The sequence below is a fragment of the Mastigoproctus giganteus genome, chromosome 1 (genome assembly GCF_048544385.1).
Source record: "Mastigoproctus giganteus isolate SK-2022 chromosome 1, ASM4854438v1, whole genome shotgun sequence".
In the NCBI taxonomy this organism is placed as follows: Eukaryota; Metazoa; Arthropoda; class Arachnida; order Uropygi; family Thelyphonidae; genus Mastigoproctus; species Mastigoproctus giganteus.
Window position 1 is genome coordinate 270598677 of NC_143575.1, and position 18122 is coordinate 270616798.

An 18122-nucleotide genomic window follows, 5' to 3' on the forward strand; every position below is an offset into this window, starting at 1 on the left:
CTTTCTAATGAGGAACAGATGGTGTTGCAACAGGGGCTATTTGAAGAGTCCCCTTTAACTATTTCAAGGTAAGGCATTACCTATTTAATTCTTGTTGGAATATTGTAATGCTCTTCCTCACAAATGTATTGGCCTCACTCCTAAAAATTTTACTGAATTACACACACAAAACTGGGCTATGTCAATACTGCCTTCAGTCACATCAATTTGACACAAGTCAGATGTGAATGTCCCACCCTATATAAATTTTTCAAACTGAGAATATTTCTTTGACAATGCTCAGTTTATTCTGTTCACACTACTTTACAATCCAAAACGTGTGTGATTGCTACACTTCCAACAACAATTACTACACTTCTTTCCTAAATATGTACAATTCTATTTTACATACATTTCCTTCAAAACTACACTTAACATTTGTGTGCTGTATTATATTAATAAAAAGCTGATAATGAAACAGTACATAGTTTCTAGTTGAGGGTTTCCCAGATGCAAAATTTACTTTGATAATTTTTTATAGGGGAGCGAACGAGGATGGAGACTGGATTGTCTCCATCTTTGTATGCTCCAAATATCATTTACAGTTAAGTCTTAGGTGAATGCATGATATATGAAAGCAATTAAATTGAAGGTAAAGAAATAGATATTTTGCAGATCACATATATCAGTTTCAATGCGAGAACCTATCAAATGCTATTATGAAACAAGAAAGTACAAATATGACCAAGGACTACAACTCAAAGAATATTATCTGAAATCAATAGCACAACACAACTGAAGGACAAGGAGAAACCTCTCAAATAATCCCGAGGGCTCACATCTGGTGAGTATGGGCTTGGCACACTCAGGGTCCTGAGCTGGATATCATCATTTTTCTCTTTCTTGGTGATTCCCTTCTACTTTTGACTCTCTCTCTCTCTCTCTCTCTCTCTCTCTCTCTCTCTCTCTCTCTCTCTCTCTCTCTCAGGGAATTTTTTTTTTTCCTGGTGCAGCATAAGCCTCAGGCTTCCTTGCACCATATGGCTAATAATAATAATAATAATAATAATAATAATAATCAGACTAGACCAGTGCAGCTGTGGAAGTCTTTGTATCTGTCAAACATTAGGAAATTAGGCAGGGAAAAAAAAAAAAAAGAAGAGGCTTTTTAGTCCACATTAGAAATTAAATTTCAGTGAAAATACACATTTACATAAAAATACATTAAACATTAACTTGCTGTCTGTAAATTTCTGTTTAAATTGCCTGTAAGACATAAATTGATTATGATTCCTTCAAGAAAGATACTGTAGCAGACTTTGAGTCAAAGTTTAATTTATGACAGTATTGCTATTCAGACTTGGCTGTCATAACATTTCCAAAACTGCATCAAAAACGATCCGAATTCAGTTTTTGCTTCACCCAATAGAATATTCTCTGATGCTCAGCACTGTAATGAGTAATTGTTAAAATTTCAAGCATGATTTGGAATAATTTGTTATATATCAAGTTTCCTTGTGCACTTGTCAGTTTTCTGTCCAATGACAACCGTACATCTATTCTTTCTTGTTTCATAACAGCATCTGAAGGCTCTCGCATTGAAACTGATATACGTGATCTGCAAAATATCTATTTCTTTACCTTCAATTGAGAAGTACTGGAAATGTGTGTTTTTTTTTTAAATCAATTAATTTCAATTTTCTTCAAAAAACTTGTTCTGTGAATAGCATTATTGGATGACAAATTGGTTCTTCAAATATGATTATATTTAAGTTAAAGTTAAATATTATTTAACTGAATACTTCTGATAATCCAGCTGAGCAATTTTCCATCTATAAATACTGTCTGCAGCTAAGCAGCCACAAGGAAACATGCTTTGGTCTTAGAAATTCACAACAGAAAGCCAATGGCCAGAAAAACTAAATCTGTAATTTACCAAATTTATTCATAAAATCATTCACCCTCTGCTATAAGTGTATTAAACATTTGAAGTTGGAACACATCAACAACAAACCAAGGAATACCTTGGAACACTTCACTGAGCCATATCAGTAGACAAATCACCTCAGCGGTATAATGTAAACTTGTGCTAACACTTTCTTTTTTTTTCTTTTTTTTTTTATACCACATTGACCTTTTTTGATTTTCACGTGTTATTGTCTCCACACTTATCTCTCATTGATATTTTGTAATTGTAACTGACAAGGAAGGCAGCTTTTGCTAATTTATTTACAAGGAATGGAAAGGAATTTATTGACAAGGAATGGTTCAGCTCATATTTCTAGACTCTATTGGCAAGTTAAAAATGTTTAATTTATTTTCTTTGAAAATAAATCTTTAATAAACTTTTGTTCTTCTATTAATCTTTATTGCTTTCTAAATTGAGAAAGAGTATCATCCCTGTGTCATAACTAAGACCCAGGATAAAAGGGCAGTTGAGTGGGAGAAGACAGAGGGTGGTAATCAATGGATTAATGTTATTAGTGGAGTCCCACAGGGTTCGGTGTTAGGCCCACTGCTGTTTTCTATATTTATCAATGATATTGAAGGTATATCAGGCTTAGTGTCGAAGTTTTCAGATGATAAAAAGGTTGGCAGGGTTGTTAATGACAGTAATGGCAGTGTGCTACTGCAACAGAATCTAGAAAATTTGGGCAGGTGGGCTGAGAAGTGGCAACTAAAGTTTAACACTGACAAATGCAAAATACTGCATATGGGTAGAAGTAACCCCAGAGGAACATACCAACTGTGTGGTACTACACTTAGGGTGGTAGAAAATGAAAAAAAAAAAAAAAAAGACCTGGGAGTAATTGTGCAGATATGAAGTGTTCTGAGCAATGCAGACAGGCTGCAAGAGTAGATCATGGGATTTTGTCAATGATATACAGGAATTTTTCTATCAGGGAAAAGGGGTGATTATCCCTTTGTATAAGGCAATGGTCAGGCCACGTCTTGAATACTACATACAGATCTGGAGGCCCCATTTTAGGAAGGATGTAGATTTGCTTAGCATGTACACAGAAGGGCAACAAGATTGATGCCTTCAGTCACATCAATTTGACATGTCAGATATGAATGCCCTGCCCTATATAAATTTTGAATGAAGAGATCCTCTTACCAAGAGATGTTTAAGTTCTGAAAATTGCAGCGGCTGGAGACTAGGCACCTGCGAGATGATCTGATTGAGGTGTATATGGCCTTGAATAGGTTGAGCATGCTGAATTCTGATTCTTCCACTTGCTCAGATAACAAACCTAAGGGGGCATAAATTCAAATTCAAGAAAGACTGTTGTAGAATAAATGTGCGGAAATTTGCCTTTAGTCAGCTGGTTGTTAATTGCTGGAACAAACTTCCATCTGTCATTGTGGAAGTTGATAGCTTAAATAAATTAAAGGAGGAACTGGACAAACTAGTAGAGGGAATGGTTGTGAATTTTTTGTCTGATGCTAAATAAGCTCATACGCTTGCTTTCTTGCATCATATGTCTCTATTACTATTACATATGCATTACATTGAAAGTGAAAACCTGAAAAATAAAGGTTACTTTTTTTTTCTTTTTTTTTAATGGTTAACTATCAAAGTTAGCCATTAAAACTATTATGAATAATTATGGTAAAAACTATTCAGTTAGCCTGAGAATTGTCCATAACTATTCCCAGGTGTTTGCCACCATATTCTTTAACAAAATTATGAAAAAAATTCAAGGAATCTTTTAAAAATTCCTATTTTAACACACTTTTACTATTTTTTTCAAAAACAAAAGGATGGAAAAAAAAAACAGACAAAGACAGAGAAAAAACCATATTACAATGGTGAAATGGTGAAAGAGTCAAAACAAATCAAAGAAATAGTCTCCGTAGTAAATCCAGGGAATTGGTAGGTATGAAAAAAAAAGTGACATTCCAAAAACAACGATACAAAATTATTTAGTCGACAACAATAGCGTGCAACAAAAATGCCATCTATTGAAAAAAATTCTATATATTATAGGCTAAAAAATAAAATAAAAATGTTTTTATTCAATATTCAGATATTTTTAACAAATTCTGTTCTCAAATGTTTCATTCTACCAAGAAATGCAAAGATTGCATCCTAATATTTCTTCAATCTATGTCTAATTATTGATAACTAGACAATGCATATCATGAAAGAACAATTCTGCAGGCATTAATAAATGTTCATACTTACGGGATTCCTTGGAGTTCCACTTTACTTTCCCCAAACCTAACACGATATATGAGGGCAGCAAGACGAGCAGCCTCTTCTTTGTTACATTTGTGATAGCCTCGTAAGAGTTTTGGGAGTTCCTAAATAAGACAGGAACTGTTTAAAATTCCATATTTATTGTAAAAAATAAAATAAGTAATGTAGATCTCTGATTTTTTATTGAACATCAGTACAAAAACAATGTTTTTATTACCTTCATTCAGTTAACCTAATTTAATTAAATGAACTATTAATTCAATTTAATTAATAACTTTTCCTTGATTAAAAAAGAGACTATATTGAGAACAAATAATAAATTTTCTTCTTTATGTATTAATGGAATTAGGTGATATATCAGTTATGATGTTTCTTAACTTCCCAGTGCTAAAAAATAAACATTGACAGATCTGGAAATTTTTTAAAGAATATGTAGTTCCTTTTATAGAAGATGGCACAGAGCAAAATTAATGATTTAAGTTTTACATAATATTTTATATTATGTAATATATACTATAAACTTACTTGATGATAGTGGAAGATAATGTCTGCATTTCTATCCTTTCCAGGTATTGTATTGGTCCACAATTTTTTCATGAAAAATACCTGATAGGTAAACTGAGGAACAGAACCTACAAGAGTTATACAATTTTTAAGTTTCTGTTTGCATTTGAACTAATCAAACAATGAGAAATATGCATAAACAGATTGAGAACATTTATTTATTTAATTTTTTTTAACAAATGCAATCTAAAAAATTAATGTGGCCTTCTCTGAGTAACTTATATACTGCTGTACCAATTGATTAGAGAACCACTTTGTTTCTCCCATCATTACTGGTGATGAATATGGGGGTATCGCTATGTTTTCTCTAGGCTCAAAAAAACAAGACAATCTCATTCAAATGTGAAGGATTATGCTTATCTTATTTTTTGATTCAGGGCATTGTTTATTATGAATTTGTCCCACATGGTCAAAACATTTCTATGGTAACTGCATGGTACTTTTCAGAGAAAACAGCCAGAAAAGTAGGCTTCAGAGAATCAGCACTTGCATTATGATAATGCCTGTGCACACTTAGAGCTTTTACTCAAAAAATTTCTTGAGTAAAAGCTCTAAAATAAAAAACTTCTATTTACCATACTCATCATATTGAGTATGGTAGATCCTCTTTTGGTTTCCCAAGCTTAAAGTCCCCTTAAAAGGTCAGATTTGCAACGACTGAGAAAATTATTTGGAATGTGACATAGGTACTAGTAGCAATTCAAAAAAAAATCTATCAGAAATACTTCCAGATGTTGAACAAGCATCAAAATCAGTGTATACAATGTCAAGGAGACTACTTTGAAGGAGATCCATTTGAACAGCTGATAAGATTTATCATTTCCTAGAACATTTTGATCACACCTGTATTTCAACCTTTCAAAAATTAAAATTTATTTTCCAAAAGTTCAGTATTATGAAGCAATTCTGAATTATAATTTATCATAATTTATAATAAATATACCATAAAGACAGTTGTGAAAAGTTTTCAGAAAAAAGTCATCTTTGATCATTTATCTAGAGAAAAGTTGAAAATTATAGTGCAGCTGGAGAAACTGTGGTGGTTAGAAAATGGGAGTCAACTGAGAGAATATGAATTTGAAATCAAGGAGATGGTTACACTGTTTGAGAAATTAATCTAATGAATGCCAAGTCCTAAGGACTAAACCCATGTTTAATCTCCAGAGCTAAGTTCTGGTGAACCCTTCCCCATCTCTTCCATCATGCAGTATGACTGATGACTTTTGAGATTATGATGAGCATCATGGCGAGATCCAATCTTCCTTAAATTTCGAGGGTACAGCTCTAAACAGTGTTTGCGGGCCAGCCGCTAGTTAGTTGTTGTTGTTATTTGGTTTTTAGGAGCATTAGCAACTAAGGCCATATTGCTCCGGGAATATGCAGTGGTCATTCCCTGACCTTTCTGCATCCTCCGTATTTGGTGGTGACGGGCTCGAACCCCGGTCTAATCAAGAAGCGTGTGCTATGCACTGCTGCTCCTTCCCACCTGGCTACGGAGGGGCCGCCGCTAGTTAGTACACAGGACCGAACCTATTGGTAACTCTCTAGGAGGCTTCCGGATCAGCTAGTGTATAATCTTGCTACCTCTACTCTACAGGTAGTGGCAGGGAGTCCGAGTAGTGTGTATGCAGGGAGCATTGTCAAGGCCATGTTATGTCAAGGATCTCAGTATGTTTTAACCCCAGGGGCTCACATCTGGTGAGAATGGGCTTGGTACACCCAGGGTCCTGAGTTGGATATTATCGTTCTTCTCTTTCTTGGTGATTCCCTTCTACTTTTTCTCTCTCTCTCTCTCTCTCTCTCTCTCTCTCTCTCTCTCTCTCTCTCTCTCTCTCTCTCTCTCTCAGGGTAACTCGGAGAATTTTTTTTTTTTTTTGGCTGGTGCAGCATAAGCCTCAGGCTTCCTTGCAAATAATAATGATAATAATAATAATAATATTCTTACCATGTGTACGCCATATCCAAATATTTCATTACTTCATACAGCATATCCCACCCACTTTTTCTTACTATTGAATACACCATGAATTGTCAAACTAATAGAGTAAAATTATCTGCGAACAGATCTAAACCTCCCAAACACTTCCTAATTCATTTCACAAATATACATGGTCTCAATTCTAATCTCAAAGATGTCCATTTCCACTTGCAGTCTGCCAAACACCATGTACTTTTTCTGACAGAATCTCAGTTATCGGTTGATTCAACTACTGCTCATCTCAGTTGCTCAAATTATTCGCTGTATGATTCCTTTTGCCTCAAAGGTGGTACTTGTGCATATGTCCGTTCCGATATTCCCTGTCAGAGATTTGGTAATTTGGAATCTCCTCTTTTTGATCTTCTCTGGCTTAAAATCTCTCTACCTCATTGTGTCAAATTCATCTGTTGTTTCTACCATTATCCCAACTCCACTAATCACTTGGAGCTCATTGACTTTCTCTCCTTGCAACTTGAATTTCTCCAGTCCAACTTTCCTAACAGTGAGATAATTTTCCTTGGTGATTTTAATGTTCACAACTCCAACCGGCTTCTGTTTTCTAGTCACACCGACCCAGCTGGTCGAGATGCTGAGGCTTTTACAATTACTAATTACTTGCACAGATTGTTCATTTACCTACAAGAATACTGGACAATCCTAACCATACAGCCAACATGCTTGATCTTTTTATCACAAACAACTCTCCTAAGTACACGGTTGAAGTGAGAGGTCCTTTAGGCACCTCAGATCACAACTTGGTGATTGTCTCTTCTCCAATGGAGCCTTTATCTCATGGCTGTTCCCAACCTAGTATTGTTTGGCATTACAAGAATGCAAAATGGGATGACCTGCGAGATTTTTTTTCTTCTTTTCCTTGGTCAGGTTACTGTTTCAAAACGTCTGATGTCACCTTTTGCTCAAATTGTGTCAGTGAAATTATTCTTGCAGGAATGGAATCCTTTATTACACATGCCACTTTAAAATCTCGTCCTTTATCTAAACCTTGGTTTTCCAATAAATGTGCTAAGGCTGTTCAAGAGAAGAATATCGCATATCGCAATTGGCTTGTTTCTAATTCTTCAGTTTCATTTTCTGTCTACACCAAAGCTCGCAACAATTGTAAAGCAGTTATTAATCAGTCCAAACTTGAGTTTGAACAGGCTAAGAGTAGAAAACTTGCTTCTTGTCCTAATGGTAGCCGAGCATTCTGGTCTCTTGCCAAAGCTATTGGCTACAACTTTTACCCATCTCTGCTCCCACCTCTGTCCAAACCAGATGGTTCTGTTGTCACTTCAGCCAAGGATAAAGCTGACCTGCTAGCATCCCATTTTTCTTCCAACTCATGTATTAATGATCTTGGTAAAACCTCCCGCCATTCCCAACACACTCCATTCAATGCCTCTTGTGGTCTTCCTTCAAAAGGATGTCAGAAAGATTTTGATGAATCTCGATGCTAAGAAAGCTCCAGGTCCCGATGGTTTTTCTCCACTTGTTCTCAAAACCTGTGCTCCTGAACTTACTCCTGTTCTTTGCCACCTTTTTTCACTTTCTTATTCCAATGGTGTTTTTCCTCTGCTTGGAAATTTGCTCATATCCAGCCAGTTCCTAAAAAAGGGTGACAAATCCCTCCCATCCAATTATCGTCCCATTGCAATTATTTCTACTCTTTCTAAAGTAATGGAGAAATCAATTAACTGCCAACTCTTAAACTACCCAGAAATCTTCCGCCTGATCAACAATCACCAGTATGGATTCTGTCAGTGTCGATCCACTAGTGATATTCTGGCTTATGTTACCCATTTATGGACTAATTCAATGGAAAAGTTTGGTGAAACACAAGCAGTTGCTCTTGACATCTCAAAGGCTTTTGATCGTGTTAGGCATAAAGGTCTTTTAAACAAGCTTCCATCTTATGGAAAGGTGCCTCCATAGCCAGGTGGGCAGGAGCAGCAGTGCATAGCACACGCTTTTTGATTAGACCAGGGTTCTAGCCCATGACCACCAAATATGGAGGATGTGGAAAGGTCAGGGAATTGCCAACGCACATCCATGGAGCAATATCGACTTAGTTGCTAATGCTCTCAAAAAAAAAAAAATCCATCTTATGGTTTTCCAACTGTTTTTTGTAATTGGTTATCCAGTTTTCTCTCTGTTCACTCACTGAGGGTGATGGTAGACTCTCTGTCTTCTAACCTCTCGACTAATGCCGGTGTCCCCCAAGGTTCAGTTCTTTCCCCCTCTCTTTTCCTCTTATATATTAATGTCCTTCTTCCATTGACTGGAAAACTATGGATAGGATTTGCTATCCATAGCAAAATCTGCTACCAATTCCTTAAATGCTGATCTCCAGGTAATTCTCCAGTGGGGCAAAGACAACTTAGTTGATTTCCATCCTTTTAAAACTCAGTCTTGTCTTATATCTCGCAAAAAGGATTCTTCTACTCCTATGCTTATCTTTGGTGGCACTCCGATTTCTAGGCAAAATGATATATCTCTTTTGGGGATTACCCTGACTTCTAATCTCTCTTGGCACAAGCACATTACATATATTGCTTCCTCTGCATGTAAAAACTTGGTTTTCTCTTTCGCTCTAGGCGTTACTTTTTCCAAACTGCTGTTCACCCTTTACAAATTGCAAATCTGCCCTACCATGGAATATTGTTCCTACATCTGGGGTGGTGCCCCCAAAACCTCTCTCAGGCTTCTTGATTCCATTCAGAAGAGGGCAGTTAGGTTAATTAATGATTCATCTCTAACAGAGTCTCTCACTCGCTGTGTCATAGACGTACTGTTTCTGCTGCATGCCTCTTCTACAGATATTTCCATGGGCACCGTTCTTGTGAATTGGCTTCTACAATTCCCATTCTCTTTTTCAAAACAGTCCAAACACGTGCTGCCACCAGCCAACATCCATTTACTGTCCAACTTCAAACTCACAGAACCAACTTTTCATCTTCCTTGTTTATTCATTCAACTACCATTTTCTGGAACAACCTTCCTTCATACATATTTCCTGAAAATTACAGTCTACAGAAGTTCAAGTCTAATGTCAACAAATATCTTCTTTCATCTTCTCAACCTCCAACCCAAGCACGGTACTGAGTACTATAGGTTCTAATACCTCTCATGTTTGGGCTTTACATAAAAAAAAAAAAAAAAAAAGGGAAAGGAAAGGAAACTGAAACAATTCCTATTTGTGAAATAGGGAGAGTAGTTTGGGAGAGAAAAAACTCTGAGTTTTCAATTCTTTCATTCCAATTATTGTCCATTGCATTTACCTCAGCTCTTTTTGATTTCTTGAATCTTTTCATCATTAATATAAATTCACCACTAATGAATTCACCACAAAGATTGAAAAAATGATGCAAGAAAGCAAATTACCAGTCAGATAATAAATAAAATAAATAAATCAAAATTAAATCAAATTAAATTTAAAAAATAAAATAAAATTAAATTAAGTAATCACTGCCACCTTCCCTCATATAATTTACCTATTTCTATCAAGTGTTTATCAAATATCCCTTTAAATTTAGATAAATTCTCACCTCCATAAGAATACCTGAGAGTTTATTTCATCAACCAATCACTTATTGACTAGAGGAAAATTTTTGGTCTAGACTTTTGAAAGATAACACAGGACATCCAGAAAGGAAGGAGAAGAGGATGGGAACTTTGCTTAGGGGAAAAGGAAGGAATACACTATTCTTGATCCACTATATTGAATCTTGTCAAGAATCATAATGATCACTTTAAATTGTCTACTCCCTAAATAAAATCATAATCTACAAAACATTCATAAATAATAAGACTACATAAAACTCACCATCACGTGTGGGCCTTGCTTTACGAATCCAGTCTGTCAGATGCCTTACAAAATCAAAGAAGAAATCACCCTCTGGAACACTTATCACTGTCCATAAAAAAAAAGTGTATTTAATTCACATTAGCTAAAAGGTATTAATTTTTGTAATATATAAACTTTCGACAGTCATTAATATTAAAAAAATTAATATTTTTGTGAAAAAATTCACTTAAACCTTTTTTTTTGATAAACCAGAGTTTCTATAAATAACAGGGAAATTAATCTAGAAAATTTTTCTTTTTTTATTTTGCTAAGTTTAGTTTTAAGAAAAAACACTCTTTATGGATGTTTCTTAGGAACTCCTTGGCAAGTTGACTATTTTCATATGACACTTCAATGAGTTGAAAGTCTCCATCCATTTTTAGTAACACTCAGATTTCAAGACAGGATCCTATATCTTACTGGAGAGAATCCCAACATCTAATATTTCTTGGCATATGGACAAATACTGCTTCTTCTACATTAAAAAAAAAAAAAAAAAAAATCTTTCTCTTTTTTTCTTGGTATCTTCTCTACTTAAGAGTTTTTGGCTCTGCATAAAGCCACCCTACTACAATGTAATATTGATCTCACATTTAGAATGGCATATTCAAAGCTTCCTTGGAAATTGTACCAAAAAACAAAGCAATCAGATTAATTAATGATCCTCACTTACAAATTCTCTATCACACAGATGTGAGATCAATCTATGGGTTCTGCTCTTCTGAATCTTTCTTCTAAACCAGTCTAAAACATGAATAAACTAGTCTACATTCATTCAAAGTTTAACTCTAAACTCACAGCCTAACTTTCCTCTTCTTTGCTTATCCAGTTCTTCTCTACTTCGCTTGATACAGTTCCTGTAATAAGAAATGTGTTTCCGGATACATCGGTCTACTTTCAACAGGATGGTGCCCCCACTTCCCACATTTTCACTCTGATGTCCATGCCTATCTGAATAGTTGAATTTCCTGAAAGACAGACAGGTTTCAGGAAGACCTTTGAATTCCTCCCCTAACAATCTCCAGACCTCACTTCCCTAGACTTCTTTGAATGGGGATACCTGAAAGATAAAGCATACACTCATAAACCACAAACATGCCGGATTTTGCGGGCAATGATACAACTGGAAGCAGGAAAAATTACAGTTGACATGTGTACCAATTTCAGGGTTTTCAGAAATAATGCTGTTCATACATGCTTGTCGTGAACATTTTTAACATTTGACATCTTCTCTAATGTATCCATTTCTATGGATCTAATGTATTTGAAATCCTTTTTTGGTTCATGTTTACTCAATAAATTTTCTGACACAAGGCACATTAAAGTATTTGTGCATAATTTTGATTCACCCTGTGTGTGCACACATGCACATGTTTTGTTGATCACATTTACCGATACTTTGAAATATATTTTTCCGTGGGCAAAAACACAAGTTCAATCATATTGATATAAACACCATTTCTTTGAATTTTTAGCTGAAATAAACAAAAAAAAAATAATAAATAAATAAATAAAATAAAAAGTTCTTGTTTATATTCTGGCATGACCAGAATATAAGTTCTGGTCAGAGGAGTTTACAATAAATCATGAATATCGTTAATCATATTAAGCATCATGGGCTTGAACCAAGGTCCACTCAAAGGGTGTGTGCAACTGCATTCTTGATACTGACTACTCAGCTATATCAGGCCTAAATGGTTTATGGATAAGGCAATAGCTGCTAAACTACAGATTTCAAGTTTTCTAAGCACATGATAGTTTATAAGATCTATTATGGCCTAAGTTAAAAACATCTTGACTACTTGACAGCAGATAAGCAAGCTGACCTCAAGGTCTTATGTGAAACTTTGTGGTTCGTCTCCTATGGTAGCATCTTTTTGCCACAATTACTACTCAGTGGATGCCACAACTTCTGAACACTTATAAATTCTGAAAAAGCAGGGAATAAGCCTATGATTTTCATAATTCTTGCAGAACAATAAATCCTCATTTGGTAGTCAGTTACATTATACATTTTGTCCATCTCAATGTAGCATTCAGTTTTGACTATGGTGGTGTTTAAAGCATCGAGGTTGATTTGTGACCATACTATGATTCCTAAATTTGAATATATTTCTCTTTCACCATGTCAATTCAAATGGGGCAGGGTTTCTAATATTCTGACTAAGAAGTATATAATCACATTATAATTTGAAAAAACAGCAAATAATAATGAGTGACAAGCAAATCAATGCAGCAATAAGAGGGTCATAATTTAAACTGAAAAATACACAAGAGTTATATATATATACAAAGCTTGATTGAGATGAACCTTCTGGTAACGATCGCCATAAGCTGAAATTAAGTGTGAATGAAAACATTTATCCCTACCAATATGGACGTATCTGGGATGAATGCTGTAAAAATATGGAGGATGACTGTGATACCCCCATATAACAAAATACTTTTCATTTTAATTCATTCACTGAACATGGAGATAACAAAATCATGCCTTAGTGTATGTATTTTTTTTATGAATCTTATAATTTAATATCATGCTATCATTACTGATTTATATTAGTGAAATGATATAATCAGTAGGATATAAATGAAATGAAATAACCTTTATCAGCAATTTTGACAAACAGACTGAATCCTTCTGAGGAACGCAAATTCAACCTTTGGGCAATGTTCTGGCAGAAATCTTTGGCTCTAGTACTGGAATCCACTTCAAAGGCCTAAGTAAAACAAAAATAATTTTAGTAAAAATAATTTTATTTGAGAACAAAAGTTAAGTCACTTAATTTAATATAAAAAGGCAAGCAATATAAAATGAGTATAATGATACTCAGTGCCTCTTCACAGGTCATGTTAGGTTTGTCTTTCAAAGACATGCCAGAATGACAGTAAGAGTTCTTTTTAAGTGTAGTAGGCAATTAGCATAAATATGCAGATGGAAAGTATGCTAAAAATGATGATGAACCTAAACTAAAATTTTGTTCGTATTACAAATTCTACAAAATTTTTTGTTTCGTGTTGATTTTATTTTTATTTATTTATTTTATTTTTGTTATTTGGAAAAAATCACATTTTGACTTTTCATTTTTTTATATATGTTACATAAATATTTTCAAATATACAGGGTGTCTCAAAAATACACGGCATAACTTCAGGAATGAATTCCTCATATGTAGACAATAAAAATATTTTATATCAACATAGTTCCGGAAATGCTTGGTTTCCGAGTTTTGAAGGTCTGTCTATGACACTTAACCGTTCACATCACCTTATAGTAATTGTTCAAAATGTCTACCTTCTGCCTGAATACAGGCCTCACATCGACATCTCATGGACTCGCGAAGACGATGCCAAATTCCTGGTATATTTCATATTGTCTCACAACTTGCCACAATTCGATTGTGGAGAGTTTCCACGTCAGCTACCGGAGTGGAATACACCAATGACTTTAAATGGCCCCACAAGAAGAAATCTAGTGGGTTTAAATCAGTGAGCATGGAGGCCAGGCAGTTGGTCCACCCCGCTACTTCAGGAGTCATAGATCTTGGTTGTCCTCTGTCGGCAGCACGAGGTGTAAAGGTCCCATATTCACAAAGGCGGTGATGGATACCTTCAAACGTTTTCCTGTCTGGACATCTTCATCCTGAAAACCTTTTGTGGTACAAACGACAAGCCTCCAGAGCATTGCTCTGGAGGCTTGACATAACCGTACATAAAGTGCATATCCGCTTTCTCCTGATTTGAGTACATGGTCGGAATGGAAAACCACCAGATTCTGTCAGTACCTTGTGATGAAGGAAATCACCTGCCGGAGATAAGACATTCTGGTTAATAACTCGAGAACCAAGCATTTCCATAACTATGTTGATATAAAATATTTTTATTGTCTACATATGAGGAACTCATTCCTGAAGTTATGCCGTGTATTTTTGAGACACCCTGTAAATTATAATGCTTTTGTTTGGTTTTAGCTTGTTATAGCTATCACTTGAGGTAGTCTCCTAAGTCCTGCTAAGACTTTGGAGATATGCTTTACAGACTTAGTAGGACTCTGATCCTGCTAATCAGGTGGTCCAAAGCAAGTCCAGAACAAGACTTTGCGTAACTGAGTTTTGCAGTTCATAAGAAGCATATTGTGGAAGTCTTCTGGATACTCAAGACATGCCATATGTTCGAACAAAAGTTCGGTGACTTGACAGTCACCAAACTTTTGTTCGATGGCTATCAACCAACATTAAAAGGATGGCTATATGATAACCATGATGACTGCTACCTTTGTATGATGGAATAAGTAACAAAGTCACAGCAATTTATCTGAGTATATCATCCTCAATTGTCCCAGTTTGCTACCACTACTTCTCTATCTCAGTCAGGCACATTTGAAAAAAACAAACTTTAGAAATGAAGGACTCACCTGAATCATGATTATGATTCGATATGCCACTTAAAAGAATGCCTTTTAGGCATGTAGACTCAGAGTACATGAACTGTTGGATAATGATAAGAGTGAAAACTAAAAGGACCTAATTGCAAATTTTATTGAAGTACAAAGGAACTTAGTGACACAAGTGAAAAAAAAAACACCATTTTTTTTCTTTAATGAAAATCCAATACATGAAAAGTGTACTTAATAGTACTTAATATCATGCACAGGTTTAAGGGGGAGAAGATGAAAGATATTTGTTGCCATTAGACTTGAATTCCTGCTGATTGTAATTTTCAGGAAATACATATGAAGGATGGTTGTTCCAGAATCCAGAAAACAGAAGTAGAAGGGATAAATGAGGAAAAGGAAAAGCCAGTTCTGTGAGTTTGGAGTTGGATAATGTATGGATGCTGATTGGTTGTAGAACATGTCCAAACTGGTTTGGAAGAGAATGGGGTAATTACAGATGCTAATTCAAAAGAACAGTGCTCATGAAGTATCTACAGATGCTTCCATGGCTTACAGAGGCATGCAGTAGAAGCTGAACAGCTATAACACAGACAACAGAGAGACTTTGTGAGAAAAGGGTCATTAATTAAACTGACCGGGCTCTTTTGAATAGAGTCTAGAAGCTTTCTAGACAAAAATGCATGATCTTGTCTAGAAATCTAAGTGTCATTAAAGTTAAGCATAGGAGCAGTAGACTTTTTTTTTTGCGAGAAATAAGGCAGGACTGAGTTTTAAAAGGATTGAAGTTAAGGTTTCTTTTCCCCCCTGGAGAATTGCCCATAGATTAGCATTTGAGGAATTGGTGGTGGATATTCATGAAGTTTGTTTATGCAGGAAACAGGAAGGTGGAATGTTGAACTGTTATCAGCAAAACTAGGAATGCACTTCAAATTAGTAGAAGGTCATTAATATAAAAATGAAAGAGTAGGAGGGGGGGGGAGAGAGTGCTGAACCTTGGGGATCAGCACAGAAGGCAGCCTTTTGCTATCACCATACAAGCATAAGCAACATTAGTCTTCCTCCACTGGTGAAGTGCTACTTATTCAAGGTAGTGCAATATCATGGCAACCCATGAAGGCTTTCACAATATGGGATATAATTAAAACAATGCCAATTTATCTACTTTGGTAGTTCACTACATACAAACGTGATGCAATGACACTAGCCTTCAGGTTCCACGTAGTTTGAGGCTTTAGCCTAAAAAATTCCCTTAGTCTACCCGCCCACCGAAAAGAGGCCAACAAGCTGGCTGGGTGGTAGTATCCCTGAGAATAAGTAACATTAGTCTTCTCCATTGGTGAAGCGTTACTTATTTGAGGTAGTGCAATATCATGGCAACTAGTTGTTTCACAATACAAGATATAATTAAAAGTTCACTACATACAAGCATGATGCAATGGCACTAACTTGTCCACTGGTAAAAATTTTATTAAACTATTATTGCCTGCTGGTAAAACTATTATTATTAAAAATATAAAAGGTCCTAATATGTTTAGTTTTTGCAATTTGTATAATAATGATTACATAATCACAAGAATGAGTTAATTATCCATTCTGCATTTCAGTAATAAGAAATGTTCTTAACAGCAACTTTTTATTGGTCTTAAAAAGGTATGACTTTTTATCCATGACAGTGATAGCCACAAAAAACTATTGTTTACAATTTTCATTAATTCCTGAGTGAATATCCAGATTATTTGATGATTTCAAAAAATGTCCCTTAATCAGAAATATTCTCGCCCTGTACAGTATACTTTTTTTATCATCTAAAATATGACATATCAATTGTTTTATAATTGTATTATTTTTCATAAATGAAAATGTGTATTCATGATTTCATGTATGTTAACAGAAACCACATCTTATGTTATTCTGTGATCTGTTCATTAATGCTCTTGAATAGCTGGGAGTTTATTCTATAAATTAAGATGACAGATTAATTTTAAGTAACCTTACCTCATCAGTGTCATCAGGAAAGTAAACTTTATGGAATATTTGGGTGGTTTTGTGTTGTATGGCTTCTACTTCTACTAGATGAGGGGGATACTTTCTCTGTCCTATCCTGCAGACATAGAACATGAAAATAAAATCTCTTTACAACTATTTATTTTCTCATTTAAATAATAACTATTTTAAGTTTTCAATAATCTAATTTCTTAGAATTATCAGGTTTTTGGCTTTAAAAGAAAAGTCTTTCAACTGAAAAAAAAAAATAACTTAATTTTAAAAGAGAATTAATGCCACATTATTATTTAATTTAATATTAATAATCACTTTAATATTGCAGTCTTGTTTAAATTTTTTTTAAATTTTAGTACTGTTCAATCATTTATAAACAGCTACTGTCAAAATAAAGTCAGTATTCAAAATGTCATAATGAAGGAAAATGAATGTTCAACAAACATAATATCAAGATAAATTATTATCTAAGCTAATCTCTTTAAAGTGTGATACAAAGAATAAAATAATTAAAATATTAAAAACATTAATACAACTTTTTTTTTAATAAACTAAACATGCTGAAAGGCTGCCTATCCAGGCATAAGCTCTACACATGAGGCAAACTCATAAATTAACATGATTGCCTTGTCCCTCCAAATGATTATAACTTATGAGCATTATCACACAGCTGTACAGTACTGAATGAAACCAGTTCCTCTCAAGAGGCCTGATTTTTATTTAACAAAAATTTGGAGGATTAAAGACCACACTTATTTATACCTCTGTGGTATTCTTCTAAGATTTGCCTTCATGTGCATCTCTACAGAAAAATACAAAGTTATTAAAAAAATTTAGAAGAAAATCACAACCTCATATATTGCTATTTATCTGTGATAGCATTCATTATAAATGAATAGTAACACACTTCTCTTTGTAGAGGACTGCTGATTTGTTTATAAAAAGTCCACAACGTAGATTTTTTCTAACTACAAGATTGAGACAACCTGGTGATCTGTTTCATAACACAGCAATGTCTGATACTTTTGTGAAAAACTTAGTTTGCTATTTTTGCTACATACAGAAATGATGTTTTAACACAACTTGTGGGAAATGTAGACCACTGAAAAAATTAGAAGAGTGAACAATCAGACAAAAAAATAGTATTAGTATTACAATGGTG

At 34.7% G+C, this 18122-nt stretch overlaps 1 protein-coding gene across 1 annotated transcript in view; it reads right to left on the reverse strand.

Moving 5' to 3' along the window:
* ck (unconventional myosin-VIIa ck) overlaps positions 1-18122 on the reverse strand; it is a 273948-nt gene that overhangs the window by 14218 nt on the left and 241608 nt on the right. The window contains exons 38-42 of the mRNA XM_090377618.1: positions 16958-17063; positions 13172-13286; positions 10549-10635; positions 4709-4815; positions 4169-4287 (exon numbers count right to left, since the gene is read on the reverse strand). Coding sequence (XP_090233744.1) covers positions 4169-4287; positions 4709-4815; positions 10549-10635; positions 13172-13286; positions 16958-17063 — 534 coding nt within the window. The remainder of the gene's footprint in view (positions 1-4168; positions 4288-4708; positions 4816-10548; positions 10636-13171; positions 13287-16957; positions 17064-18122) is intronic.